We start from the raw sequence: 27,560 nt of genomic DNA on the forward strand, positions 1-27,560 counted from the left end.
TAGCTCCCTGGCCGGAGGTACTTTGTAAGGTACCTGCTAATGAGGTACTTTATAAAGGACTACCACTTATTTTATTTTTATTGTTTTTTTTTTAAGATTTAGTTTATTTATTTATGGATATAAGAACTGGGGTGTAGGCCCGAGGTACAGAGGGTAAGAGAATTCACCAGAGAAGAGTGGAGAGCAGAATAGGTGAAGCTACTGAAATACACTGCTTAGGGGAGCAGTGGGAGAGACAGCAGAGGTCTGCTGTTCCATGTGGGTCAGCTCCCTGGCCATGAATGCAGGTTGCAATGGCTGCTGAGACTTTAACCCCTGTGCCACCAGGGAGGCCCTATTGTATTATTTTTTATTGAGGTAATGTAGGTAGGAATATGATGAAATGGGTAGATGAGGGAAGAGGAATAATTCCAAGAGGCTATTTTATGTATTTTTGTGGCAGCTTTGAGATATTAATTCATATAAGTTAAAATTATTTCAACAAACTATAAATCCTGTGTCATCTTACTTGATAATATATTCATATTTTGGTATACATTTTTCTATTCTTTTTTCCTTAATAGATCTTTCTTGGCTATAAGTACCCAACTTGAAGTAGTGAAATGATAGTACTAATTATAACAAAATTGCATTGATTAAAAAGAATGTGTTAGGGGGCCTGCCTGGTAGCACACGGGTTAAGCCTCAGTGCTATCACCTCTACAGCCTGATTTCCATCTCTGGCCAGAAAGCTAGCTAACCTACATATGCCACAGTAGATCTCTCCTGTCTAGTCCGCTGCTCTCCTTAGCAGTTTATTTCAGTAAACCCACTTGTTCAGCTCCCTACTCTGTCTCTGGCGAATCCTCTCCAGAATCCTACAACTCTGGCCTACACCCCAGTTCTTTTACTCAATAAAAAGCTGGGATGTAGGCCATTTGTGCAGGTGGGTGAGAGGATTCACCAGAGACAGAGTGGGGAGCAGAACAAGCAGATCTAGAGAAATACACTGCTGAGGGGAGCAGTGGGAGAGACAGGAGAGGTGTGTTGTGCCATGTGGGCTAGCTCCCTGCTGTGCCATGGCTGGGGATCAAACTCATGTTGCAGTGGCTGGGATAGCTTGATAGTGCTGAGACTTAACCCCTTGTGCCACGAGGGAGGCCCTTAAATAAATCTTTAAAAAAAAGAATGTGTGGGTACATACTTCGAGTTACAAAATAAGGAGATGTAATGTACAACATGGGAACTACGGTCAATAATATGATACTGCACATTTTACTTAAAGACACTGCTAAGGGGAGCAGTGTGCTAGATAGGAGATGTCTGCCACATAGGTGGGTTAGCTCCCTGGCCAGGGATTGAACTTAGGCCATAGAAGTTGCTAAGGAAAGATGGCAAATGGACTTATTGTGATCATCATTTTGCACTGTATACAACAATTGTTAAATTGTTATGTTGTACACCTCAAATTAATATGGTATTATCAATTACACTTCAAGAAAAAAAAAAGGAAAAAAAAAAGAATGTGTGTCAAAACGTACCCAAAACAGGGGTCTGCCTGGTAGGGCAGTGGTTAAAGTCTATCAAGCTATTGCACGACACAGCAGCATGAGTTCATTGCAGCTGTCCAGGGAGCTAACTCACATGGTGCTACAGACCTCCCCTGTCTCATCCACTGCTCCCCTCAGCAGTGTATTTCAGTAGTTCTGCCTGTTTTGCTCCCCACTCTGTCTCTGATGAATTCTCTTACCCCCCGCACCTCTGGCCTACACCCCAGTTCTTGTATGCATAAAGAAATACATCTTAAAAAAAAAAGAAAAAAATATACCCCAAACAGTTATTATATAGAAAATATCCCAAATATCTAGCAGAAGTATCTTTGGGAAAGTCTAATAAGAGGGTATTGGAGGCAAAGGGATATTTTAGTTTTATCATTAATTTCCTAATTAAAAAAAAAGATTCAGTACTTAAACTTCAGTAATTAAAACATTAATAAAAAAGAAATATTCAACATATAAAAAGAGTTGGCACATAAACCAAATAAATTTTGAAGAGGGTGGTCATGATAAATAAAAGTATAGAATTAACATGTCTATTCCTGGCAGGGGAGATAATTTCAGGAGGCTTGTCCCGCAAATATGGCCTCACTTTCACTCCCTCTACAATCATTCTCTGACTCATTGGTTTCCCAACAATATTACATCACATGATTGAGAAATGTTGGAATCATCAGAGTCTTCAGAAATTCAGGTAGCCAAACTGGTTTTTAAATTTTTTTTATTATCCTCCAGAAATGTGTTCCAGATTACCAATCTCTCCACGACTCTTAAAGGAAACACTGATTAGAGTCAACTTAACAAAAATAGGTTAAACACCTATATACTCTTTTTTTAAAGATTTATTTATTTATACATACAAGAATTGGAGTACAGGCCACAGGTATGGGGGCTGAGAGGATTCACCAGAGTCAGAATAGGGAACATAACAGGCAGACCGACTGAAATACACTGCTGAGGGGAACCCTGGGCAAGACAGGAGAGGTCTGCTGCACCATGTGGGTAGCTCCCTGGCCGGGGATTGAACTGGTGCTACAGTGATGGCAGCAGCAACAGTAGATAAAACATCAGGAACCTAAGATGACTGGGCTCCAGTAAACCACTGTGGCAGCAGCTGTTCCTACTGTAGGCAGGTGGCAAAATAAGCTCACATGGTTTTTCTCTATATAAGATCTGTACTAATCAGGATATAGTTGGCATTTCTGAAGCCAGCATTCTACACAAACACAGCAGCTACAAATGATATATGCCTTGGCTGAGATATAAACAAGTAATGAGAAAAGCTAAGAATGGGATGGCCTGTTCTAGCAATTCATTGTTCTCCTGGTGGCTCTATTTGATGAGCCTTCAAAAGTCACCCCTTGAACTTTGCAGGTCTCCATTAGGAGCTGCCACATACACTTTGCTCTCCTCTACTGTGTTGCAGTACTGTAAGAAATAGGGCACCTTAAGGGCCTTCCTTGTGGCGCAGGCGATTGAGCACCGCACTGTGAGGCTGTCCACAGCCTCTGCAGTGCCGATTCGATGCCAGCTGGGCGGCGAGAATCCCACAGGGGGAAGCAGACCTCTCCTGTCTCGCCCGCTGCTCCCCTCAGTAGTGTATTTCATCAGTCTGCTTGTTCTGTTCCCCATTCTGTCTCCAGTGAATCCTCTCACCCTCCTGCGCATCTAGTCTGTACACCAGTTCTTGTATAAATAAATAAATCTTAAAAAAAAAAATAGGGCATTTTTAGGCTGCCCTGGTTGACTGTACATACTGTTTTATTATACTGTTATATGGAGCTCTTTCCATGAAAAGTTTTTTTTATGTAAACTATTGACTTGGTAAAGAGAAAGAACAGGCTGAATTAGTTAAATATACAATTACAAAGGATGTTTTGGTAAAAAATAACTGAAATAATAAAAAAGCTACTTTCCTTATCTATAATTTTCATATACAAGATTGGTCTGATGGCCTCCCTGGTGGCGCAGCCGTTGAGCTCTGGGTTGCGAAGCTGCCCGCGACCTCTGCGGCGCCGGTTCGATCCCCGGCTGCTCCCCGGGCACCGGAGGAGGGTCCCACATGGCGCGCAGACCTCTCCTGCCGCCGCTGCTCCCCTCAGCGGTGTACTTCGGGCCTTCTGCCTGCTCTGCTCCCTTCTCTGGCTCTGGTGAATTCTCTCACCCTCCCTCACTTCTGACTGTACCCAGTGCATGTATAAACAAACAAACAAATAAACAAATAAATAAAACATGCCTCTTAAAAAAAAAAAAAGGATTGCTTTGAAAATAGAAAGCTTCTTTCTAAGTTCTTTTTTTTTTTTTTTTTGTGGGACCCTCGCCGGCGGCGGGGGAACGAATCTGCGCTGCAGCCCAGTGCTCAACCGCTGCGCCACCAGGGGAGGGCCAGCTTTTTTTTTTTTTTTTTAAATTTATTTAGGAGGCTTCCCTGGTGGCACAAGGTATTAAGACACAACCTACAAAGCTCACCACAGCCACTACAGCACAAGTTCGATCCCCACCCAGGGAGGTGACCCACATGGCGCAGCAGACCTCTCCTGCCTCGTCCGCTGCTCCCCTCAACAGTGTGTTTCAGTCGATCTGCCTGTTCTATTCTCCACTCTGTCTCTGTTGAATCCTCTCACCACTCCCCAAAACTCTGGCCTGTACCCCAGTTCTTATATGCATAAATAATCTTTTTTTTAAAGATTTATTTATTTATGCATACAAGAACTGGGTAGCCAGAGGTGTAGGGGGGTAAGGGGAGGAGTGAGAGGATTCACCAGAGAGAGTGGGAGCAGAAGAGTCAGATCTACTGAAATACACTGCTGAGGGGAACAGCAGGCAAGGCAAGAGAGGTCTGCCGTGCCATGTGGGTTGCTCCCTGGCTGGGGATCGAACTCATGCCACAGTGGCTGGTGATAGCTTGATAATGCTGTCTTTAACCCCTGCACCACCAGGGAGGCCCTTCTTCCTAAATTTTTTTTTTAAAGATTTATTTATTTATACAAGAACCGGGGTGGTCAGAGGTGTGGGAGGGTGAAAGAATTCACCAGAGACAGAATGGGTTGCAGAACAGGCAGACGGATAAAAGACACTGCTGAGGGGAGCAGCGGGCGAGGCAGGAGAGGTCTGCCGCGCCGTGCGGGTTTCTCCCTGGCCGGCCGGGAATCGAACTCACGCTGCAGAGGTTGCGGACAGCTTCACAGCGCAGCCCTCAAACTGCTGTGCCACCAAGGAGGCCTCCTTCTTCCTAAGTTTAATGACAAAAGGTGACTTATCTGAGATGCTACTCATATGTTTACCATAGAAAGATTAGTTTAACCCTTTGTATTCCAAACCATTTTACGATATTTTGATTTAATTTCTTGTGCCATTTCAAGATAAAACTTCAGGGAAACATGCACGTCTCAAAAAGTTGCGTTGAAATAACCTCAATTCCCCGTAATCACTAATAAATTGCAATGTCCCCTGAGAGGGGACATCCGAGTGATATGCTAGAATTCTGATGTCCCCTGAGAGGGGACAGTGGAGTGCAAAGGGTTAATAGTGGGTGCCACCCTAGACCCTTTAGATTTTTAAATATTTTATAGGTACTGTATTACTTTTCTAAAATCTGAAAAAAATTGATTCCAAAACATAACTAGCTCAAGGTATTCAAATAAAAAATTGTGAACCAGGCCTCCTTGCTGGCTTAGGGGTTAAGTCTTAGTGCTATCACCACTACTACCTAAGTTTGTTTGATCCTCAGCCAGGGAGCTAACCTACATGGTACAGCAGACCTCCAGTCTCACCCACTGTTCTAGCAGTGTATTTCAGTGAATCAGACTATTCTGCTCCCTACTGCCTCTGGTAATCCCCTCACCCCCATTCCCTGAACTTCTGGCCTATACCCCAGTTCTTCTACTAAATAAATTAAATAAATCTTAAAAAAAAAATTGTGAACCACTATTTTCCCAAACTCTTTTAATGTTGGCAATTTTATCAAACCCAAAGATGGTTCCAATAAATATTTCTGTCCCATTATAAGTCATGAGACTGAAATCTTCAGGAAAAGAGAAAAGACATATTAGAACAGCTGCAGGAAGAAACAGCTGCACAAAAAGTTGTAGGAATGACTTGTGAGCCTCACACGCAGGCATTCTGATTTACATGGTCTAGAGAGAAGCTTTTGCAAGTTTTCAAAAGCTCCGATAAGTGAAGTTAGAACTTTAAAAAAAAAGCCAATCCCAGGGCCTCCCCTGGTGGCGCAGCGGTTGAGCGCTGGGCTGCCAAGCTGCCCGCAGCCTCTGCAGTGCCGGTTGGTTCCCTGGTTGGTTCCCAGGCCACCAGCGAGGGTCCCACATGGCGAGCAGACCTCTCCTGCCACACCCACTGCTCCCCTCAGCAGTGTACTTCATCAGTCTGCCTGTTCTGTTCCTGGCTCTGTCTCTGGTGAATTCTCTCACCCTCCCATGTTTCTGACTGTACCCAGTGCTTGTATAAATAAATCTTTTACACCAGACCAAGAAAATCAGAATCTTTATGGGCGAAACACAGAGACAAATTTAATATACTTTTAAAAGATTTATTTTATTTATGCAAACAAGAGCTGGAGTATAGGCCAAATGTTTTGGAGGTGACAGATTCACCAGAGACAGAGTGGGGAGCAGAACTGGCAGACTAAAATACACTGCTGTGGGGAGCAGTGGGCGAGACAGGGGATGTCTGCTGTGCCATGTGAGTCTGCTCCATGCCTGGGAATTGAACTCATGCTGCAGTGGCTGCAGATAGTTTTATAGTGCTGAGACTTAACCTGTTGAGCCACCAGGGAGGCCCCTAGTTTAATTTTTTCTTTTAAAAGATACTCAGGTGATTCTAATACATATCAAAGTTGGAAATTAATGGTTGAGACCCAGAGTTGCTTGGCTTAAGAATTAAGGGTATAAACTGTTTTTTGTTTTTCCTTCCTAAACAAGTCATCACTGTAGTTATAAAAAAATCTAAGCTTTAACAAGTTCGATCCCCGGACAGGGAGCTACCCACATGGTGCAGCAGACCTCTCCTGTGTCTCATGCACTGCTCCCCTCAGCAGTGTATTTCAGTTGTTCTGCCTGTTCTATTCCCCATTTGTCTCTGGTGAATCCTCTCATCCCCCACACCTCTGGCCTGTACCCCTGTTCTTGTATGCATAAATGAATCGATCTTTAAAAAAAAAATCTCAGCTTCATTCACACTAATGACAGCCTAGCTGATAAAGGGAATCTCTCCCCAATTTCTCAAGAATTCAAAAGGGATAAAGGAGAAGAAATGCAAGAAAATCACATAAGAAATGTTTCAAAATATGTTTAGGAAAATAATCTTTTTAGCAAAAAAAAAAAAGGAACATATCAAACTTCTTTACATACAGTAAATCAAGAACAAATTGAAAAATAGAATTCACTTTAGTTCAGGCTCCAATGTAAAGGAGAGTACAACTTAAAAGGTACATAATAATAAGAAAGCATAGATTCTTCCAGTAAATTCTAGGACAACAAATTAAAATATTACAATAATTTTCCAGTGACTCTTTAGCTGCTCACAAGGCCAATATATAAACCAAGATTTTAAAAAAAAGCTTGAAAATACATTTAAAATATTAAACATCAGCTTGTTTCTGCTCAAAGCACAACTGAAATACATAAAAGGTGCACATTTTTAGATACACAATAAATTTCTTTCTTTTTTACTTAAAAATATTTTTTTGTGCTTTCTAATGGTCTTATGAAAAAAGATGTTTTCTTTTTCTTCACTAACCCTGAGGAAGAACAAATGTGGAGTAGTCCTCACAGCTCATTTAGGAACCAAACTCCACTTTCCACAATCGTAAATGGCATGTCATGGGAGAAGGTTAGGATAGTGTTCTTATTCAGGGTCCCGCACACATCTGTTTAAACCACTTAAAAATAGATACAGCATTTGGGTAACAGGTATAGCAGCATTTCTCTGCCCAAGTGAGAATCATTAAAACATCTTTACCACTTTTAATCCCTACACTGATTTACAAACAAAATAACTTATATATACCAAATAGGAACTTTTGGTTCAATGTATATCAATATAAAGGACATAAAGCTTCACTGTTCAAGAAGCTCAACCAGCAGGGGAAGAACATGGGTAAGTTTCTAAATACCCTTAGCTTTCACTAGAAAGATGTCAGCTTTTGCAAGGGAGTTGATGGGAGGAAAAATGTGGAATTCCATCACAATGAGAAGAGCTCACATTTCCAAGCAGCTGTTGGAAGTAAGAGGGCAATAAGAATAGAAGAAAACAGATTCACTGCATTGTTATCAAGAATGGGTTTCCCTGCTATGTGCTTCACCTCACTGATTGGGCTGTTGACCACCTTGCCTGTGCTTTTATCCAAACCTGGAGAAGAAAAGAGGCAAGTGAGTACAAAATTCAAATGACCTGGTTTTAAAAAAGAACATGTTAGTTTTTCTCCCCAAGGGAAGATAATATTTGAAAGGTTCTCAGCTATCTGTAAAATAACTTTAGTAATAATCTATACAGTGAGAGATATGGAACCCATGATTACAAAAGGCCTCTTTGAAATTTTTTTTTTTTTTTTAATAGAGGCATGCTTTATTTATTTGTTTGCTGGTTTGTTTGTTTTTTTGTTTATACATGCACTGGGTACAGTCAGAAGCGCGGGAGGGTGAGAGAATTCACCAGAGTCAGAGCGGGGAGCAGAGCAGGCAGAAGGACCGAAGTACACTGCTGAGGGGAGCATCGGGCGGCAGGAGAGGTCTGCGCGCCATGTGGGACCCTCCTCCGGTGGCCGGGGAGCAGCCGGGGATCGAACCGGCGCCGCAGAGGCCGCGGGCAGCTTCGCAACCCAGCGCTCAACCTCAAAAGGCCTCTTTGAATAAAGATAAAGGTATATAAAGGTACACTGGGTTTTCCAGTATACCTCAGCAGTGTTCTTTCAACACTGCTGGTGTTCCTTCAGAAGTAGAAGGGAGGAGCCTCCCTGGTGGTGCAAGGGGTTAAGACGCAACCTATGAAGCTGTCCGCAGCCTCTGAAGCACAAGTTCGATCCCCGGCTGGCCAGGGAGCAATCCACAGGGTGCAGCAGACCTCTCTTGACTCATCCGCTGCTCCCCTCAGCAGTGTATTTCGGTCAATCTGCCTGTTCTGTTCCCCACTCTGTCTCTGGTCAATCCTCTCACTCCCCACACCTCTGGCCTATATCCCAGCTCTTGTATGCATAAATAAATAAATCTTTAAAAAAAAAAAAAAGTAGAGGGGAGAACAGGAAAAGCAGGGGTAACATGAAACTGGCAGACCAAGCCTGCTTTCCCAGTGGTTCCCTTTCAAGACCAACCTGTGAAGCCCAAAGAGTAGGAAATAGGCTGGGGCCTCTGCAAATGGATACCCTGACTCTAGCATGATGCTGCACAAAGGAGGTATACAAAAATTTAATGAATGAATTCATCTTTTCCACATCAGACATTTTTTCCAATCCATTCAATAGGATCAGAAACTTCCCTAGTTAGAGCCCAGTTTCAAATAAAGCCTGGGTTCTTTAAAAAACATGTAGAATGTCTATAAGTGTGTATATGTACATAGAGAGAGTTAATGTCCCTTTAGTGTAAATTCAGATTGCTTCTTCCTTAGCACCTAGATGAGACTGATAAAGTTGAAAGAGCATTCTGACTGATGGAGAGGAGAGTGGAAAAGCAAATGGATTGTTCTGGGGCACAAGGCAAACTCCAGGCTCCCAATCTCTTCATGGTATGAAGCAAAGGAGGAAACATGGTTGACTAGCATGTGGAGCAAATACATATCTAAGAGAATCTATCAGTATAATGAAATGACAGGAGAGCCTCAACAGCAAATTTTGAATAAAACTGACTCGCCTATATACCTTGAGTGAGACTAAACACTCAGTGGGGTGGACAGCAAGCATGAGGTCGCAATAGAAAAGTTGGTCCTCGATATATAGTTTGATTAGTAGAATAATTGTTTCTCAAATGGAGAACAAATGGAAGGACGGACAACAAAGGGATCTGATCTCAAGTGATCTGCTTCCTGGGATTAAGTGAAGTCCTATTTGCAAACACATCTGCATCCTCCACTATCATATCCTCCTCATATAGCTTTTACTCATTGCTCAGCAGGACTAATTTTCTTCCAATTAATATATCACACACAAAAACAAGGAAAATCAATGATGCAAAAGAGACTATGCCTAATCATTCCTGGTCCTTCAGTTCCCTATGTCTTGGGATTATTTTCATTGTCACATCTTTTTTTCCTCCCTCTTCCATTTTTCCCATTTCTTTAGTACACACAAATAAGACGAAATAATAAGGTAATGTTCTTACCACTAAATTGCATTGTAGCTCCTAAATATGAGTCTACAATTGATCCAAGTAATCCAGCTAAACCCCCAAATGCAATAACTGGCCACTGGGGAGCAGAAATGTCTAAATCATTAACAAAAACCAATTGTGTGAGGAAGTACGCGATGCCTACACAGGTACCACCGAGGAGACTGGAGGCAAGGCCCACCATCGTAACCCCTCCATTGGTTCCTGAAAAAGAAACATGGATAAAATCATCTGGTTAATGATCAGCGACACATAAAGTCAAAGAAAGCCAAATAATTTTGGTACTTACCTAATCAAGGCTATTTTAAAGAATGAGCTCTTTTTGATGCAATCTAAAGATCGCCTACTTAGAAAACAATCTTTTCTCATCAGTAACTCCTGAGAGTCTAAACAATAAAATACAAGGCTTAGTGGAGTCAGCCTGCCTGATTTTCACCCTAGTTCTGCCACTTCCAAGCTATGTGTCTCCTCCAGTCTTAGTTTTCTTGTTAGTAAGATGGAAGTAATAAAAGGACCAATTCATATAATTATTAAGAGTACTAAAAAGGGGCGTCCCTGGTGGCGCAAGGGGTTAAGTTGCAACCTATGAAGCTATCTGCAGCCACTGAAGCCCAAGTTCTATACCTGGCCAGGGAGGTGACCCACATGGCGTAGCAGACCTCTCCTGCCTCGCCGGCTGCTCCACTTGGCAGTGTATTTCAGGCAATCTGCCTGTTCTGTTTCCTAGTCTGTCTCTGATGAATCTTCTTACTTCCTGCACCTCTGGCCTGTACCCCAGTTCTTGTGTGCATAAATAAATATTAAAAAAAAAGGAGTACTAAAAGGTAATCACTTTGCACACAATAGATACACAAATATGTCATACGATAATTTTGATGATGAGGGAGAGGTAGAAAAAAGGGTGTAGGAGAGGAAGGAGAAGAACAGGAGAAGCAGGAAAAGGAAAGGAGGGAGAAGGAAGAAGAGTAAAGAAGGGGTGGACCTCCCTAGTGGTGCAAGGGGTTAAGCACAGCACTATGAAGCTATCCGCAGCCTCTGCAACATGTGTTCGATCCCCAGCCAGCCAGGGAGCAAACCACATGGCGCAACAGACCTCTTCTGTCTCGCCTGCTGCTCCCCTCAGCAGTGTATTTCAGTCAGTCTGCCTATTCTGTTCCTGACCCTGTCTCTGGTGAATCTTTTTACCTCATGCACATCTGGCCTGTACCCCAGTTCTTGTATGCATAAATACATAAATCTTAAAAAAAAAAAAAGAGGAAAGGAGGAAGAGAAAGAGGGGGGAAGAAGTAGGAGAGGAGGAAAAGAAAGGTATGACAAAGACAAAGTACTAGCAGTACTTCTTTGATGATAATGTTAGGAAGGAATTGAAAGATGTTAAATCACTTACCACCTAAGAAGCCCCAAGTAATAAAGTCCCTTTTATTCCCTTCCTTTTCCTTTCCGTTGATATGTCTATGGGTCAACCTTTATGCCTTTGTGTATAGTTTCTGACTTGCTAACATTTCCTGCAAACATGATTTATTATCACCAATTTAATAGCCTACAGTAACTTTTAATTAAGGAAGCTTAATTAAAATTCTTTAAAGGTTCTTAAATAAAATACACAATAAATCAAGAGTGTTCTTGTCCTTATATGCTTTTCCAAAAAACTTAAAGACTTACCAACTGGAACTTTCTTCCAGGTTGTTATCAGCCTTGGTGGGCTTTTACTTAGAACGGTACCAATTTCAGAAGCCCATGTGTCTCCTGCAGAGCATGCCAGTGCAGCCAACAGAGACAAACACATCCAGGAAGCAGTGTGCTGCTTGGAAAAATCTATTGGTATTTCCCCAGGGCCATTTTCTATCATGTACAGCAGGGCGAGCTCTGTGGGCACAGCTCCATTACAGAATACCTGAACCCAGTTCCTTTGCCCACCTAGAAACAAACAAGTGAATGTAAAGGATAAGAAATGTTTTCTGGGCCTCCCTGGTGGCGCAAGGGGTTAAGACGCAACCTATGAAGCAATCCGCAGCCACTGCACACAAGTTTGATCCCTGGCCAGGGAGTTCCCCACATGGTGCAGCAGACCTCTCTTGACTTGCCCGCTACTCCCCTCAGCAGTGTATTTCAGTCAATCTGCCTGTTCTGTTCCCCACTCTGTCTCTGGTGAATCCTCTCACCACCACCCCTCACCCCCACCCCGCACCTCTGGCCTGTACTCGAGCTCTTGTATGCATAAATAAATAAATAAATCTTAAAAAAAGGTTTTCTCCTCAGAATAAAAATTATGCAGTTATAGAAACTTATATTGTGAAGTATGAAAACAAAACAAATATTTTTTTTTAAATGGCTAAAAGTGGTATGGTCTTTTGCCCACATTCAGTTTACATTTCTGAATTATCAAATACTTCTGTGCTTCTAAAATTTTGCTGCTACTAGCTACTGCGGTGAAGTAATGATAAACTAAATGAAACTAATACTTAAAGTAGTTCTTATATAAAATTTATTCAATAGTGTAAACATATTCTGATTAAAAGCTTATGCTATGTTAGGATGAAATAAAGGTTACTATTTTAAATAATGTCAAATGTAATTTATCTTACCTTCCTTATATTCTGAATCTAGACGTTTCTTTGTTTCTCCTTTCCATTTAGTAAGTTTTGAGGAAGTAACGAAAAACGTCAGCAAAGAGGTAAAAAAGCTGAAATTTGCAATGGTTAAGATAAATCCAACCACTAGCCCTGAAAGAAAAACATACAGACACAAATTATAATTAGTCTATATACTACTGCTATGGAAAAAAGAATTTTTTTTTAAAAAGTTATCTTCACATTATAACCTTAAATGTATATCTCTAGTTCACTTACATTTTCATCAAATAAGACATTATCAAACTGTAAACACTGTAAACGGAATGTCAGATTAAATTGAGAGGGATGTTTTGAACTACTATGAGGCAAATAGTAACCAATAGAGAGCAGGAGTGAAAATACCAATAACAGACAAAACAGACAAGCTGGCCACTGTGCCCATGTGACATGACTCCATGTTTTTGTTTTTCAGTATTTCTTTCCAGCATAACAAGAAGCTTTAGACTCACCCCCCCAATTACGCCTGAAAAGAGTCATTACTCTGAGCAGTTCTGACTCATTTTAGTGGGGAATGGACATAAGAGGTCAAGATTTTATCTCACCAGGTCTCCCTGGTGGTGCAAGGGGTTAAGTCTCAGCATTCTAAAGCAATCACCAGCCACTGCAGCAAGAGTTTGATCCCCAGCCAGGAAGCTGACCCATATGGCTCAACAGATCTCTCACCCACTGCTCCCCTCAGCAGTGTATTTCTGTAGATCCTCTGTTCTGCTCCCCACTGTGTCTGGCGATACACACGCGGGCACATATATCCATGCATATACACGTGCACATAGACACAAACAAACATTTCAGAAATCACAAGGCCACATAAATAATCCAATTTCAAACCACCTCTATAAGTTCTCTCATCACCTGTTTGCATTTCTACGCTTTTCTGTACCTGTATGCCTATTTCCTCAGTAAAAACACTGCCTTCCAGTAACAATGACAAATTCACTTATTTGCTCAATCCTCTAGTGTATCAAAACTGTTCTAAAACTGTTTCACCCATACTACAACCAAAATAAAATAGTTTAGGATTTTTTTGCAATTCTCCTTATCTTCTAAGCTGAGCCTGAAGGAATACAGCTAAATACTGTGTTCACAAATTACTTTTTCTTTTGTTCCTTTTGCTAGAGGGAAAGGATGTTCTGAGTTAATCCCATACAGGCTTTGTGGACCCCAGCCCCACTCCAGACCAGTCATCAAGACACTGGGAAAGACAAATCCCGTCACCACCAAAGGGAAGGTGGCTGGGACCTGAGGATGGAGTTAAGCAGCCAGGTTGGGTATAAAAACCAAACACGTGGGCCTTGGGGTCTCTCGCTCTGTCGCTCACCTCCTGGCTTCACGGTTCCAGCTCTCAGAATGCCATTTTGGGATTCCAGATTGGTGGGGGGGGGAATCGGGTAGGATGCATTTAAAACTTTGTCTCCCACTGAGTTGGACATTTCCTCATTTCCCCTTCCCTTGTAAATAAACCTTTTATTAACCTTTCCTGTGTGCCTGCAGTACAGCATTGATAAATCCTTTTAAGCCCGCGGGTGAGGACCCGCAGTCAGGTACCCCGTTTTGTATCGGGGCTGCCCTATAACACTTTCAGTATGATTTTATTGATAGTGTTAGGGGGAAATGATGTCCTGAGTTAATCCCATACAGGCTTTGTGGACCCCACCCCCACTCCAGACTAAAGCCATCAAGACTCTGGGAAAGACAAATCCCATCACCACCAAGGGAGGGTGGCTGGGACCTGAGGGTGGAGTTGGGCAGCCAGGTTGGATATAAAAACCAGACACGTGGGCCTTGGGGTCTCTCTGGCTATCGCTCGCCTCCCGGCTTCACTGCTCCTGGCTGGCGGCCAGCTCTCAGAGCGCCATTTTGGGATTCCTGATGGGCGGACTGGGTAGGACTCATTTAAAACTTTGTCTCCCACTTTTCTCCCAGAGCTGTACATTTCCTCATTTCCCCTTCCCTTGTAAATAAACCTTTTATTAACCTTTCGCGTGTGCCTGCAGTAGAGCATTGATAAGTCCTTTTAAGCGTGCGGGTGAGGACCCACAGTCAGGCACCCCGTTTTGTATCGGGGTTGCTCTACAACAATAGCATTCATTTAAAAAACAAATGGGGTTATTTGTTTTAGTCTGCTTTCAGTTTTAGATATCCCCTTTCCCACCTTTCATTGACTTTTATTTCTTAAATTATATAGAACACTAGCATTCTGTGCAAAAAGGTAGAGTCATTTTTTTTTTCATATACCTTCTGCTCCTCCTTGTACATTTTGCCCTCCCTCCATTCTTTGTAGGTGTTCATTTTTTTCCCAGCTTATCATTCCTGTGTTTCTTTTTATAAAGATAAGCAAATATATGCATGTTTTCTTATTTTCTCTTCTGCCTTACACAGAAGGTAGCCATTTCTATGTAGCCTTTTGAAATGTAAGATCTACTTTTGGTAATAATTTTATAGTCCTCCTTTCAGGGGATGCACTAACCTCCTGATGAGCTGATGAGTGCACACACAGCCCCCCCATAAAACTTTCACTGCCCTGTGCCTGAGGCACCAGAGATAAGTTCACAGCAATAAAGAATTCCAGCAAACCCACCCCTGGCTGTAAATACTCCCAGCAGATTCCCTCCAGCAGTAGAGACCCGCCCTCCTCCCCCCACCCAATCCAAAAATTCCAACAGTAGCCTGACCCTATAGTTTTTCCCAATCTCAAAGCCCTGCTTTCATTCACTCTGCTGGAGTCGAGAGTCGCCCCTCATGGACTAAAGTCTGCTTTAGTCTGATATTCTTGGCATCCTTTCTTTTCTTTTTTTTTTTTAAACTCTCTTTTTTTTTTGGATTTATTTTTATTTATTTACACAAGCACTGGCTAAGTCAGAAGCGCGGGAGGGTAAGAGAATTCACCAGAGCCAGAGCGGCTGGGGATCGAGCCCGCGCTGTAGAGGCTGCGGGCAGCTTCGCAACCCAGCGCTCAACCGCTGCGCCACCTGGGAGGCCCGGCATCCTTTCTTTTCTAACATCTGCTATTGCGCACACAGATCTGTGGCATCCAAGAAATTTACCTTCTGCTTTGAGTTCAAACTTGAATCTAAACACAGTATTGGGATCTGATAAAAACCCAGTTCTGACCCTGTAGGATTGGGAACCAGCTTCCTAGGAAGAATCTGATAACCAAACCAAGGAAATCTTATCTAATGTGACCCTAAGCAGGCCGGCTGCTGTTCTTTCTTTCTTTCTTTCTTTTTAAATTTTTTGGGAAAGCATTTTATTTTATATTTATTTATTTTTCAAAATTTATTTTTATTTATTTATGTATACAAGAACTGGGATATAAGGCAGAGGTGTGTGTGTGTGGCAGGGGGGTAGGGTGTGTGTGACAGGATTCACCAGAGACAGTGGGGAGCAGAACAGGGAGATTTACTGATATATACTGCTGAGGGGAGCACTGGTGAGACAGAAGATGTCTGCTTTGCTATGTGGGTTGCTCCCTGGCCAGTGATGGAACTCATGCTGCAGTGGCTACGGATTGCTTCATAGTGCTGCAACTTAATGCCCTGTGCTACCAGGAAGGCCCTGAATTCAGGAAACTTTAGTGTGCGTTTCCTGTAGCCCAGCCTAAGGGTGTTCATTTCTACAGCTGGTTTAACAATTATATAAATCATTTCTACACCCACCTCCAGTTTCTGGTCTTATGACACCTTCATCCCAAATTTTCTACTCTTAGCCTCCATCAATGAAGGCTACAAGAACTGGAGGTCCTTTTATCTACAGTAACTTAACCAAAGTCAACATAAGAAAAAATAGATAAGCTTCAATCCTATCAATTACTGTATAAGGGAGGGGACTTTGACCTGTGGGCTTTCATTACTGTTTCTCAGACTTCGTAGTCACCAAAGAAACCTTCTAATTATAATCTGACTTCTCAAGTGGCCTGACTACAAAAATAGAGAATGCCTGAGCAGGACACTTGCATTCCATTAAGCCTGGTGGTTCTACATTTTACCAGATTAATAAAGTGGCATTCCAGATCTTATATCATTTCCTTGAGACAATTAGCAGCTTAAGCTGGTTTTCTTGGGATCTGATCAACTGTGGGTACCTGATATTTAGGAATATCAGCTATTTTAGAGAGATTCAACACCAGACCTAAACAATGGTGACAAAATAAGTTAAGGTCACCCTCCTGAGTACACGTGCAACATGACAACACCTGCTTGCTCTGCACCTGTTTCACTTACAGCATCTGCTGCTGAGATTAAAACCTCAAACCCGGGCCTCCCTGGTGGCTCAAGGGGTTAAGATACAACCTATGAAGCAATCCGCAGCCACTGCAGCGCGAGTTTGATCCCCGGTCAGGGAGCTACCCACGTGGTATTGCAGACCTCCCCTGACTTGCCCACTGCTCCCCTCAGCAGTGTATTTCAGTCAGTCTGCCTGTTCTGTTCCCCACTCTGTCTCTGGTGAATCCTTTTACCTTCCTGGACCTCTACCCACTGCACCTCTGGCCTGTACCCCAGTTCTTGTATGCATAAATAAATAAATCTTAAAAAAAAAGTTCTAAAGTCAAATCAGATTGTGTTATCCCCAGATTTTTTAGCAGTGTGATAGACAAAGAAAGGAGAAGTTCCAGGTTCCCTGACCCACCCAAGAAAGAGTAGAACTGAGTTTTGTAGAAAAGCTAAAAACAGACTGGGCGTATACTTGGGAGAGGACTAAGGAAGAAAGACAACTTGGAGGAGGCATGTGAAGCAGAAATATAGATGAAGAAGAAGCCCTGCGTGCTTCTCGGCCTTGGACTTGCATCAGGACTTGGGGGACATAACAGGAGACACTTGAAAGAGATGTGGGTGAGAGACCTGTGGGGAGGCTGACAATGGCAGCCTTTATCTAGACTTGGGTTTTGATTTGTTCTTTACCTTTCATACTTGGCTGGCCTCTTCTGATCTTTCCTATGGTTCCCTGCCAGAGAACCTGTGGCTTAGTCTTGGGGCAAGGCTTTGGTTGTCAGTAGTCCCACTTTGGGCCAATCTTGTTTGGCTGGAGATTTACCTACAAAGGGATGGGTGGCTTTGTGTTTTTTTTTGGGGAAACTTTCAACTCTCTTCTCTTTTATACACTAATTGTATTAAAATTACTTTCTACTAAAGGTCTTAAGCACTAAGAGTATGTTTCTCTTTTTATACAGCAGATGGCAGAAACCATTTAGAGCATGCAGGTTTGGGGTCCTGGGGTGCATCTCAATTTAGCCTGCTAACAGTTTGAGGCAGGAGGATTCCAACTAGTTTGGACTAAAAAACTTTTTTTTTTTTTTTAAAGATTTATTTATTTATGCATATAAGAACTGGGGTACAGGCCAGAGGTGCAAATGGTGAGAGGAGTCACTAGAGACAGAGTGGGGAACAGAACAGACAGATCTACCGAAATACACTGCTGAGGCGAGGAGCGGGTGAGACAGGAGAGGTCTGCTGCACCATGTGGGTTGCTCCCTGGCCAGGGATCGAACTCGCGCTGCAGAGGCTGCTGATAGCTTCACAGGTTGCGACTTAACTCCTTGCACCACCAGGGAGGCCCTGGACTAAAAATCTTTATTGTGCCCCAGAAGCCCCTATAATACCTGACCCTTGCCTATTGCCTCAAAATTCATCTCTCACTTTTCCATTCTTTACAATGTTCCTATCAAATGATACTTATTCTCATACCTGGGCAAACCAATCTTGTATATGTCAGTGACTTTGCACTTGTTATTCTGTCAGCTACAACATGCTTCTCGTTACTGACTTCTTCAGGTTCCAGTTCAAAATTACCTCTACAGAGAAGTGTTATTACAGGACAGGTAGAAGGGCACCCAGAACCCCCAAACCTGCCTGCTCTAAATAGGTTATGCCATCCACCGCATTAACACAAAACATACAGACCTTTAATGGAAAGGAGCTTTAATACAATTAGTATGTAACAAAGAAAAGACAAAGAATATAGTTTCTAAATAGGTTATGCCATCCACTGCATTAACCCAAAACATACAGACCTTTAATGGAAAGGAGCTTTAATACAATTAGTATGTAACAAAGAAAAGACAAAGAATATAGTTTCCAAATCAAGCACCCAAAGTTACCCATCCCCTTGTTGGCAAGTGTCTAGCCAAACAGGGTTGGACCAAAGCAAGGCCCGAAAGTCTCCCATAAGTCTAAAGCACCTTCTGGCAGGGACCCACAGAAAAGAATCAGAAGCAGTCAAACGAGTCTGGGAGGAAAAGAGCAAAATCAAAACAAAGATAAAAGCTGCAATTGCTAACCTCCCCACTGGTCTCTCACCCACATCTGTTTCAAGCAGCAAGCAGCAAGTGCAACTTTTTCACATGTCTCTCTGCTCCTTGTGCCTCCTCCAGGTCTCCTTCTGGCTCTTCATCCTGCTTCCTTCCTTCCCCAGTCTCCACTCCAGCTTCTCCTCCCTGCTCAGCTCCCCTCTTCTTTGGGTGGAGCAGGGAACCTGGAACCCCCCCCTTTTCCTGGTGACCGTCCTGTTACATTATGTCTGATCCCACCTACAGAAAAATGCCCCACGTCGCCCCAATATATGTACTTTATTTTCTTTAATATTGCTTACATCAGGGGCTTCCGTGGTGGTGCAAGGGGTTAAGACGTAACCTATGAAGCAATCCGCATCTCTGCAGCAAGAGTTTGATCCCCGGCCAGCCAGGGAGCAACCCACATGGCGCAGCAGACCTCTCCTGACTCACCCGCTGCTCCCCTCAGCAGTGTATTTCAGTCAGTCTGCCTGTTCTGTTCCCTAGTCTATCTCTGGTGAATCCACTCAACCCCCACACCTCTGGCCTGTACCCCAGTTCTTAAAAAAAATATTGCTTACATCATTACATGAAAAATTTTATGAATTTTGTTTATCTTCAATCTGTCCTAAGGAATGAAAGTTCCATAAAAACAGAAATCTTGGACTTCCCCGGTGGCGCAGCGGTTGAACGCTGGGTTGCGAAGCTGCCCGAGGCCTCTGCAGCACCGATTCGATCCCCAGCTGCTCCCCGGCCACCGGAGGAGGGTCTCGCATGGCGTGCAGACCTCTCCTGCTGCCCGATGCTCCCCTCAGCAGTGTACTTCGGTCCTTCTGCCTGCTCTGCTCCCTGCTCTGCTCCCCGCTCTGGCTCTGGTGAACTCTCTCACCCTCCCATGCTTCTGACTGTACCCAGTGCTTGTATAAATAAATAAATAAATAAATCTTTAAAAACAAACAAACAAACAAACAAAACCAACTGAAATCTTATCCCCATTTTCTAGAAGAGTGACACATAGCAAGTACTCAATAAATATTTGTTAAAAGAATAAATAAATGGTCTGTTTCCAATTCAGTTCTTTTTTTTTTAAAGATTTATTTATTTATGCATATAAGAACTGGGGTGCAGGTCAGAGGTGTGGGGGTGGGAGGATTCACCAGAGACACAGTGGGAAACACAACAGGCGGACTGACTGAAATATACTGCTGAGGGGAACAGTGGGAAAAACAGGAGAGGTTTGCTGCAACATGTGGGTAGCTCCCTGCTGGCTAGGGATTGAACTCGGGATCAAACTCGTGTTGCAGAGGCTGCAGATAGCTTCACAGTGCTGTATTTAACACCTTGCACCAACAGGGAGTCTCTCCAATTCAGTTCTTAAAAGTGAATCTGGTTTGGATACTTAATTTGGATTGCTCTGCTTGAGGCCACTAACAGCAAGTTATTCTTTCCAAAGTTTCCACTTTTTACACCTACCAGGAGTGCACCAATGTTTCAAATAACATGTTATTTATTTTTAAAGATTTATTTTATTTATTTATGCATATAAGAGCTGGGTGCAGGCTAGAGGTGTGGGGAGGTGAGAAAATTCACCAGAAACAGAGTGGGGAGTAGTACAGGTGGACTGACTGAATTACACTGCCGAGGGGAGCAGTGGGCAAGACAGGAGAGGCCTGCTGTGCAATGTGGATAGCTCCCTGGCAGGGGATCGAACAGGTGTTGCAGTGGCTGCCTATAGCTTGATAGTGCTGAGACTGAACCCCTTGTGCCACCAGGGAGGCCCATAACATATTATTTAATCCAACTAAAACAGCAGAATAAGCAAGTCCTCAAAAATATATTCTATTCATGTACTAGATATCAATTACAAAGTTAAAACTGTATGTTACATTAAACCATGTATCAATCTCTGAAATTTGAGTGAATAGGAATGCTGAGCTACACCTAACTTTATCATTTATTTATAGTCTCTCATTTATATATATATATATATATATATATATATATATATATATATATATATATATATGTGTAAAGAATTTTTAGGGCCTCCCTGGTGGTGCAGGGGTTAAAATCTCAGTGCTATCAAGCTATCTCCAGTCAAATGAAGCAAGAGTTTGATGCCCTGCCAGGGAGCTAATCCACACAGAATAGCAGATCTTGCTGCTCTCCTCAGCAGTGTATTTCAGTGGATCCACCTGTTTTGCTCTCCACTCTGTCTCTGGAGAATACTTTCACTCCCCACACCTCAGTTCTTACATGCATAAATATATAAGTATATTTATGCATAAATAAAAATAAATATTAAAATTTATTTTATTTATTTATGCATAGATAAGTAAAAGTAAATCTTAATAAAAACAAAGCTTTAGGGCCTCCCCTGGTGGCGCAGGCAGTTGAGCGCTACACTGTGAAGCTGTCTGCAGCCTCTGCAGTGCCGGTTCAATCCCAGCTGGCCTCGTAGCAACCCATATGGCACAGCAGACCTCTCCTGTCATGCCCCCTGCTCCCCTCAGCAGTGTATTTCGTCAGTCTGCCTGTTCTGTTCCCCACTCTATCTCTAGAGTGACAGAAAACAAATCTTTAAAAATAAATAAATAAATCTTTAAAAAAAAAAAACAAACAAAAAAACCTTTAAAATTTTTATTTTTGTTTATTTAAGCATATAAGAACTGGTGTATAGGCCCGAGGTGTTGGGGGTGAGAGGATTCACCAGAGACAGAGTGGGGAATACAGGAAGAGCCACTGAAATACACTGCTGAGGGGAGTAGCAGGTGAGACAGGAGAGGTCTGCTGCATTATGTGGGTCAGCTCCCTGGCCAGGGATCAAACCCATGCTGCAGTGGCTTGACAGTACTGAGACTTCAAACCCTGCGCCACTCGGGAGGCCCCTATAGTCTCATATATTTAGAATTTAGAAAATATTTGTTTAAATGACATAAACAAACACTTATTCTACAGCTAAACATTCAAAATAAAAACATACCTCCTAAAGCTCCACTGTGATCTAGACTTTTCTTCATAAACCCTTTACAGACGATCAAAACAGGAACAACAACAGAGAACAGCCAACGCCAAGGAGAGATAGGGCGTAAAATACCTGAAAAATAATAAATGGAGAACATGAATTGTGCCACACCTACACAGGTTAGTTTTCGTTGTAAGCTTTGATAACTACACTCCAATAAAATACTATCATAAGAAGAGAAACTGACATGGAGTCACCGAAATAAAACACATTGAGACAATATATTTTCAGAGGAACACTCCTAGTGGGGAATGAGCAAGTAAGTCCTGTGTATGTTTTGAGAGTCATTTACAACTAATTCTAATAATGGGCATTTCATCCATTTTTGGATTTAAAAATAATCTCGGGGCTCCTTGGTGGCACAAGGGATTAAGCACCCCACTGTGAAGCAATCCACAGCCTCTGTCACATGAGTTTGATCCCTGGCCAGCCAGGGAGATACCCACTTGGTGCAGCAGACCTCTCCTGACTCACCCGCTGCTCCCCTCAGCAGTGTATTTCAGTTAGTCTGTCTATTCTGTTCCCCACTCTGTCTCTCATGAGTCCTCTTACTCCCTGCATCTCTGGCCTGTACCCAAGTGCTTGTATGCATAAACAAATAAAAATCTTAAAACATAAATAAAAATAATCTCTGCTTCCCCATTTTTTGGAACGGAGGCACATATTGAATCTTAGGGTTCAAATGAATGAATTCATAGAATAAATTCTTTTATTACAGGATTAAATTATTCCTGTCTCTTCTTTTCAAAGAGTTTTTAAAGAAATTTTTTAAGACAGCATTCTCACAGGCTGACACACCTTAGGACTCAATGGTTAGCAACTGATTTTTCCAAAGGTGAATCCAGCTTACAGATATTTTTGTTTGGCTAACACAGAGTTTTCTTTCTTTCTTTTTTTTTTTTAAAGACTTATTTATTTATGCATACAAAAAACTGGGGACAGGCCAGAGGTGTTGGGGGGTGGGGTGGTGGTGAGAGGATTCACCAGAAACAGATAGGGAGCAGAACAGGCATATTGACTGAAATACACTGCTGAGGGGAGCAGCAGGTCCAGGAAAGGTCTGCTGCGCCAAGTGGGTCAGCTCCCTGGCAGGGGTTTGCACCCATGCCCAGTGGCTGGTGATAGCTTGATAGCTTGATGGTGCTGAGACTTTATCCCCTGAGCCACCAGGAAGGCCCAAAGTCCAGATTTTTAGTTTGTTTTTAAGACAGGAAATTCAGGTCCATGTGGCAGAACTGACCTTAGATAAAAACTGGCCTCCTCCTTTTGTCAGGTCATGTTTTTCTGTCTTAAAAGTCCTGGGGCCTCCCTGGTGGTGCAAGGGGTTGAGATGTAACCTATGAAGCTGACTGCAGTGTCCGCAGCACTAGTCGAGCCCCCGCCATGGAGCTACTCACATGGTGCAGCAGACCTCTCCTGGGTCACCTGCTGTTCCCCTCAGCCATGCATTTCAGTCGGTCTGCCTATTCTGCTCTCCACTCTGTCTCTGGTGAATCCTCTCACCCTCCAGCACATCTGGCCTGTACCCCAGTTCTTGTATACAAAAATAAATCTTAAAAAGGGCCTCCCAGGTGGCGCAGCAGTTGAGCGCTGGGTGGCGAAGCTGCCCGCAGCCTCTGTAGCGCGGGTTCGATCCCCGGCCACCGGCGAGGGTCCTGCATGGCGCGGCAGACCTCTCCTGCTGCCCACTACTCCCCTCAGCAGTGTATATTATCGGTCTGCCTGTTCTGTTCCCTGCTCTGGCTCTAGTGAATTCTCTCACCCTCCTGTGCTTCTGACTGTACCCAGTGCTTGTATAAATAAACATATCGCTTCTCGGCCTTTTGGCTAAGATCAAGTGTATAAATAAACCAAAAAAAAATCTTAAAAAAAAAAGTTTGATGCACACATTTTAAAAAAAATCTTAAAAAAAAAGTCTAAATATGAGGGGAAAAAAAGTCTCCACCATTCTGACAGGCTCCTGAACAGTAAGGCTCGCTGATTATAGTAAACAAAAATGTAAACTATTGTTTGTGTTCGTTTCTATCAAAAATGGATAATGAAAGACAAAGAGGGTCAAATGTTCAACAAAAAATGGGAAAATCCTGGGTCTCCCCTGGTGGCACAGCAATTGAGCACTGGGCTGCGAAGCTGCCTGCAGCCTCTACAGTGCCAGTTCCATCCGGCCACCAGCGAGGGTCCCACATGGTGCTCGACCTCTCCTGCTGCCCCCGCTGCTCCTCTCAGCAGTGTATTTCATCACTCTGCCTTTCATCACTCTTTTCCCTGCTCTGGCTCTGGTGAATTCTCTCACCCTCCCTGGCTTCTGACGGTATCTGGTGCTTGTATAAATAAAATAAATCTTTAAAAAAAAGAAAGAAAGGGAAAATCCTACTTCTGGAAGAGAAAACTATTCCCATGTTTGACATGCAAGGACATGGACAGCTTCATATATCTGCAATAGGTACCAGGCCCAAGGGGACATTTCAATTTACAAATGTTGGTTTATGATACTTATTTCAAGGCATAGTTACTATTGGCAGTAAGAAGAATCTTCTCCTGCTATACCTCTCTTCCTCAAACTCTGAAGGCTACTGTGAATCTTTATGAATGAACAGTCCTGAAAGCTATACTCTGGAGAACACCAGCAAGGATTCACACGAGTCTTGGCAAGGACTAAGGCCTGAAATTGTAATCACTTATGATACAGCCACTTATAAGAGTTTACTTTCTCATTCTACTTTGCATGTTTTCTTTGGAATGGAACAATATTCTGTTTTTATAGTAGTAAGTAAGCCTGTGTTAAGGTGTAGTGGTCTAAAGTGGCTTGAAAACTTGAAATCTGAGTCCAGAAGACTTTACATGTATGCAAAATCACTTAAGGTTTTAAAAGTCTCTTATCTGTTTGAAGAGATCAAACAGTAGTAGACAAATCCTCCAAATCTCCAAATGTAAATATTACACCACCTTTCATTTTTACTCTTCTTTTCACAGGACACCAGAAACTGAAAAAATCATGTTAGTTATATACCATGGAATATTACTCAGCATTCAAAAAAGATAAACACATGCAATTTGCAGCAACATGGATGGCGCTGGAAGGGATCATGCTCAGCGAAATAAGCCAGAAAGAAAAAGAAAAATACCGATGGTCTCACTCATAGCAGGAATCTAGAAAACTTAAATAAGGGACCAGGAAAATGAATAACTATAAGAAAGTGAAAATCAAAATCAACAAAAAACTATGAACCAGAGACACTTTTAGGGGGCGGGGGTGGGAGGGAGGGATTGGGGTCAGAATGGGGGGGCTGCAATTGTATGGGGAATATAACAATAAAATTTATTAAAAAAAAAAAAAAAAAAAAAAAAATCATGTTAGTATATTCTTATTAAAAGCAAGACTTGTGAAACGGTTTCATCTCACTTATTTTTAACCAAGAAGATGTAATAACCACAAAAAATATTAAAATATTTTGATAGTTACAAGATTAGCAGCATTTATAAACTGTCTTAAACATTTTAGGCACTGTTCATCTTCTCATGTCAGTAAATTAAATCCAGCCTGTGGAAACCAAATAAACACGTTATCACCATCCACAGGACACGAATATTGGAGTCCACAACGGTACAATTTTAAATTTCAACGACTTGATTACAGGAAAAACAACTTAGAACTTTCACACTTACCATAATAGGTGCTTGCAGTCATAGACATAATCCAGAAACCTAAAGAAATGCAAATGACCAGGCTCAATATAACTATGTTACTAATCATCTTTATATATTTTTTGCATATACTGTCTTCAAGATCTGACATGGATATTAAGGCTATGAGCACCTAGTGTTGAAATCTATAACGTTTCTCAGAAAAATCAAGTCATTTAAAGGCCCGATAAAACACTCGTTGATGGGCGCACATAAATGCCATCCTCCAGTGACTCGAAAAAAAAAAAATGACAGAAATCCAAACTATTTCTGGAAAAGGGGGGTTGGCGGGGCTCACGGTCTGGAGGGCGAGGGCAACACCCCCCCGAAACAGCAGAGCGCACCCCTCGAGCGCCCGCCCCTAGGCCGCGGCCACTGCACCCGGAAGCCGCGTCCGGGGAAGGGAAAAGCGACGTCACGCGGCCAATCGGCGGCCCCGGCGCGATGAGCTCCGCCCCCGCGCCCGCCTACGCGCCGCCGCCACCCGGCCCAGGCCCAGGGGCAGGGCGGGGACCCCGAGGCCGGCGCTGGGGAGTGCGGTCGCTTCTGGAGCGCTGCCGGCGCCTCCCGGGATTTCAGGCCCAGCCGGCCAAGCCTCTCCCCGAGGCTCAGCGAGCGGTCGCGCGAGTGTGCGCCTCCTGCGGCTCGCCTCCTACGCGCCTGCGCCGGGGCGGCCGGCTTGGGGGGTGGGGGGGGAATCCCCCTCAGGTGGGCGTGTCCAGGGCGGATGCCAGTCCGGGAGGCCCTGGCGCGACCGTGCGGGAAGGGCTGGCCGCTGGGCACCGCGGGTGTGTGCGGCTTCTGCAGCTGGAAGCTGAGGTCCTTGCGTTTGAGGGCAAGCCTAAGCTGAAGAGTGAAACCACCATCAGGGGAGTGTTAGAATAAAGGAATTTAGACCTGGGAAGTCCAAGTTCAGTCGTAATATTTGAATGCTTTTTCATCTATGGAGAGTGCGTGCTATCTAATGTGATTTTTTTAGGGGACTGAGGATATACCTGTTGTGTTGTAGAGGTGGAATTTCATGGCTTAGGACATCATTTTTATTTTTTATTTATTTTTTAAAGATTTATTTATTTGTTTATACAAGCACTGGGTATAGTCAGAAGCGCGGGAGGGTGAGAGAATTCACCAGAGCCAGAGCGGGGAGCAGAGCAGGCAGAAGGACCAAAGTACACTGCTGAGGGGAGCAGCGGGCGGCAGGAGAGGTCTGCGTGCCATGTGGGACCCTTGAACCGGCGCTGCAAAGGTTGCAGGGCAGCTTCGCAGCCCAGCGCTTAACCGCTGCGCCACCATGGGAGGCCCCTTAGGACATGATTTTTAAAAAAAAAAAAAAATTTTAAGATTTATTTATGCATATAAGAACTGGGGTGCAGGCCAGAGGTGGGCGAGGTGAGATGATTCAACAGAGACAGAGTGGGGAACAGAGCAGGCAGAATGAGTGAAACACACTGCAGAAGGGAGCAGCGGGCAAGTCAGTAGAGGTCTGCTGCGCCATGTGGGTAGCTCCCTGGCCGGGGATCAAACTTGTGCTGCAGTGGATATGGATAGCTTCATAGGTTGCGTCTTAAGCCCTTGCGCCACCAGGGAGAGGACGTCTTTTTTTTTTTTTAAGATTTATTTATGCATACAAGAACTGGGGTGTAAGCCAGAGGTGGTTGGGGTGTGTGTGTGTGTGTGTGTGTGTGTGTGTGTGTGTGTGTGTGTAAGTGGGGATCAGAACAGGCAGATCTTATACTGAAATACACTGCTGAGGGGAGCAGCAGACAAGACAGGAGAGGTCCGCTGCGCCATGTGGGTTGCTCCCGGACCAGCCAGGGATTGAACTCGTGCTGCAGAGGCTGTTGATAGCTTGAAAGTGCTGTCTTTAACCCCTGAGCCACCAGGCAGGCCCTAGGACATCATTTTGAACAGTACTGTTTAGTTATCTATTATGTGCTAGACACCACTGATTGCTAGAGGCGTAAAGATAAAATTAAACATAGCACCTGCTATTGGACTCTCAAATAGTCATTGTCATGACACCCCTTGCATTATAGAAACATCTGTGTCCACACTGCTCAGATGTAAAGTGTGAATGTGCATTCA

At 43.3% G+C, this 27,560-nt stretch overlaps 1 protein-coding gene across 1 annotated transcript; it reads right to left on the minus strand.

The window, feature by feature from the left end:
* Positions 1 to 1,994: 1,994 nt before the first annotated feature.
* TMEM19 (transmembrane protein 19) lies at positions 1,995 to 25,866 on the minus strand. The gene is made up of 6 exons (XM_037513980.2): positions 25,458 to 25,866; positions 21,750 to 21,863; positions 12,454 to 12,591; positions 11,531 to 11,785; positions 9,863 to 10,072; positions 1,995 to 7,901 (listed from the first exon to the last, which is right to left on the minus strand). Exons 1-6 carry the CDS (start codon positions 25,585 to 25,587, stop codon positions 7,735 to 7,737), a joined length of 1,014 nt encoding a protein of 337 aa, XP_037369877.1. The 5' UTR covers positions 25,588 to 25,866; the 3' UTR covers positions 1,995 to 7,734.
* Positions 25,867 to 27,560: the final 1,694 nt, after the last annotated feature.

Source organism: Talpa occidentalis, unplaced genomic scaffold (assembly GCF_014898055.3).
Source record: "Talpa occidentalis isolate TD23 unplaced genomic scaffold, MPIMG_talOcc4v2.1 talOcc4.16, whole genome shotgun sequence".
NCBI lineage: Eukaryota > Metazoa > Chordata > Mammalia > Eulipotyphla > Talpidae > Talpa > Talpa occidentalis.

Excerpts from the sequence above, each read along its gene's own strand:
- TMEM19 (XM_037513980.2), bottom strand. The coding sequence starts at position 25,587 with ATGTCAGATCTTGAAGACAGTATATGCAAAAAATATATAAAGATGATT. Across the intron at positions 12,592-21,749 it reads TCACAGTGGAGCTTTAGGAG|GGCTAGTGGTTGGATTTATC; the intron begins GTATGTTTTTAT and ends TTTTTCTTTCAG. Across the intron at positions 10,073-11,530 it reads CTGGAAGAAAGTTCCAGTTG|GAACCAATGGAGGGGTTACG; the intron begins GTAAGTCTTTAA and ends TTTCTTTTTCAG.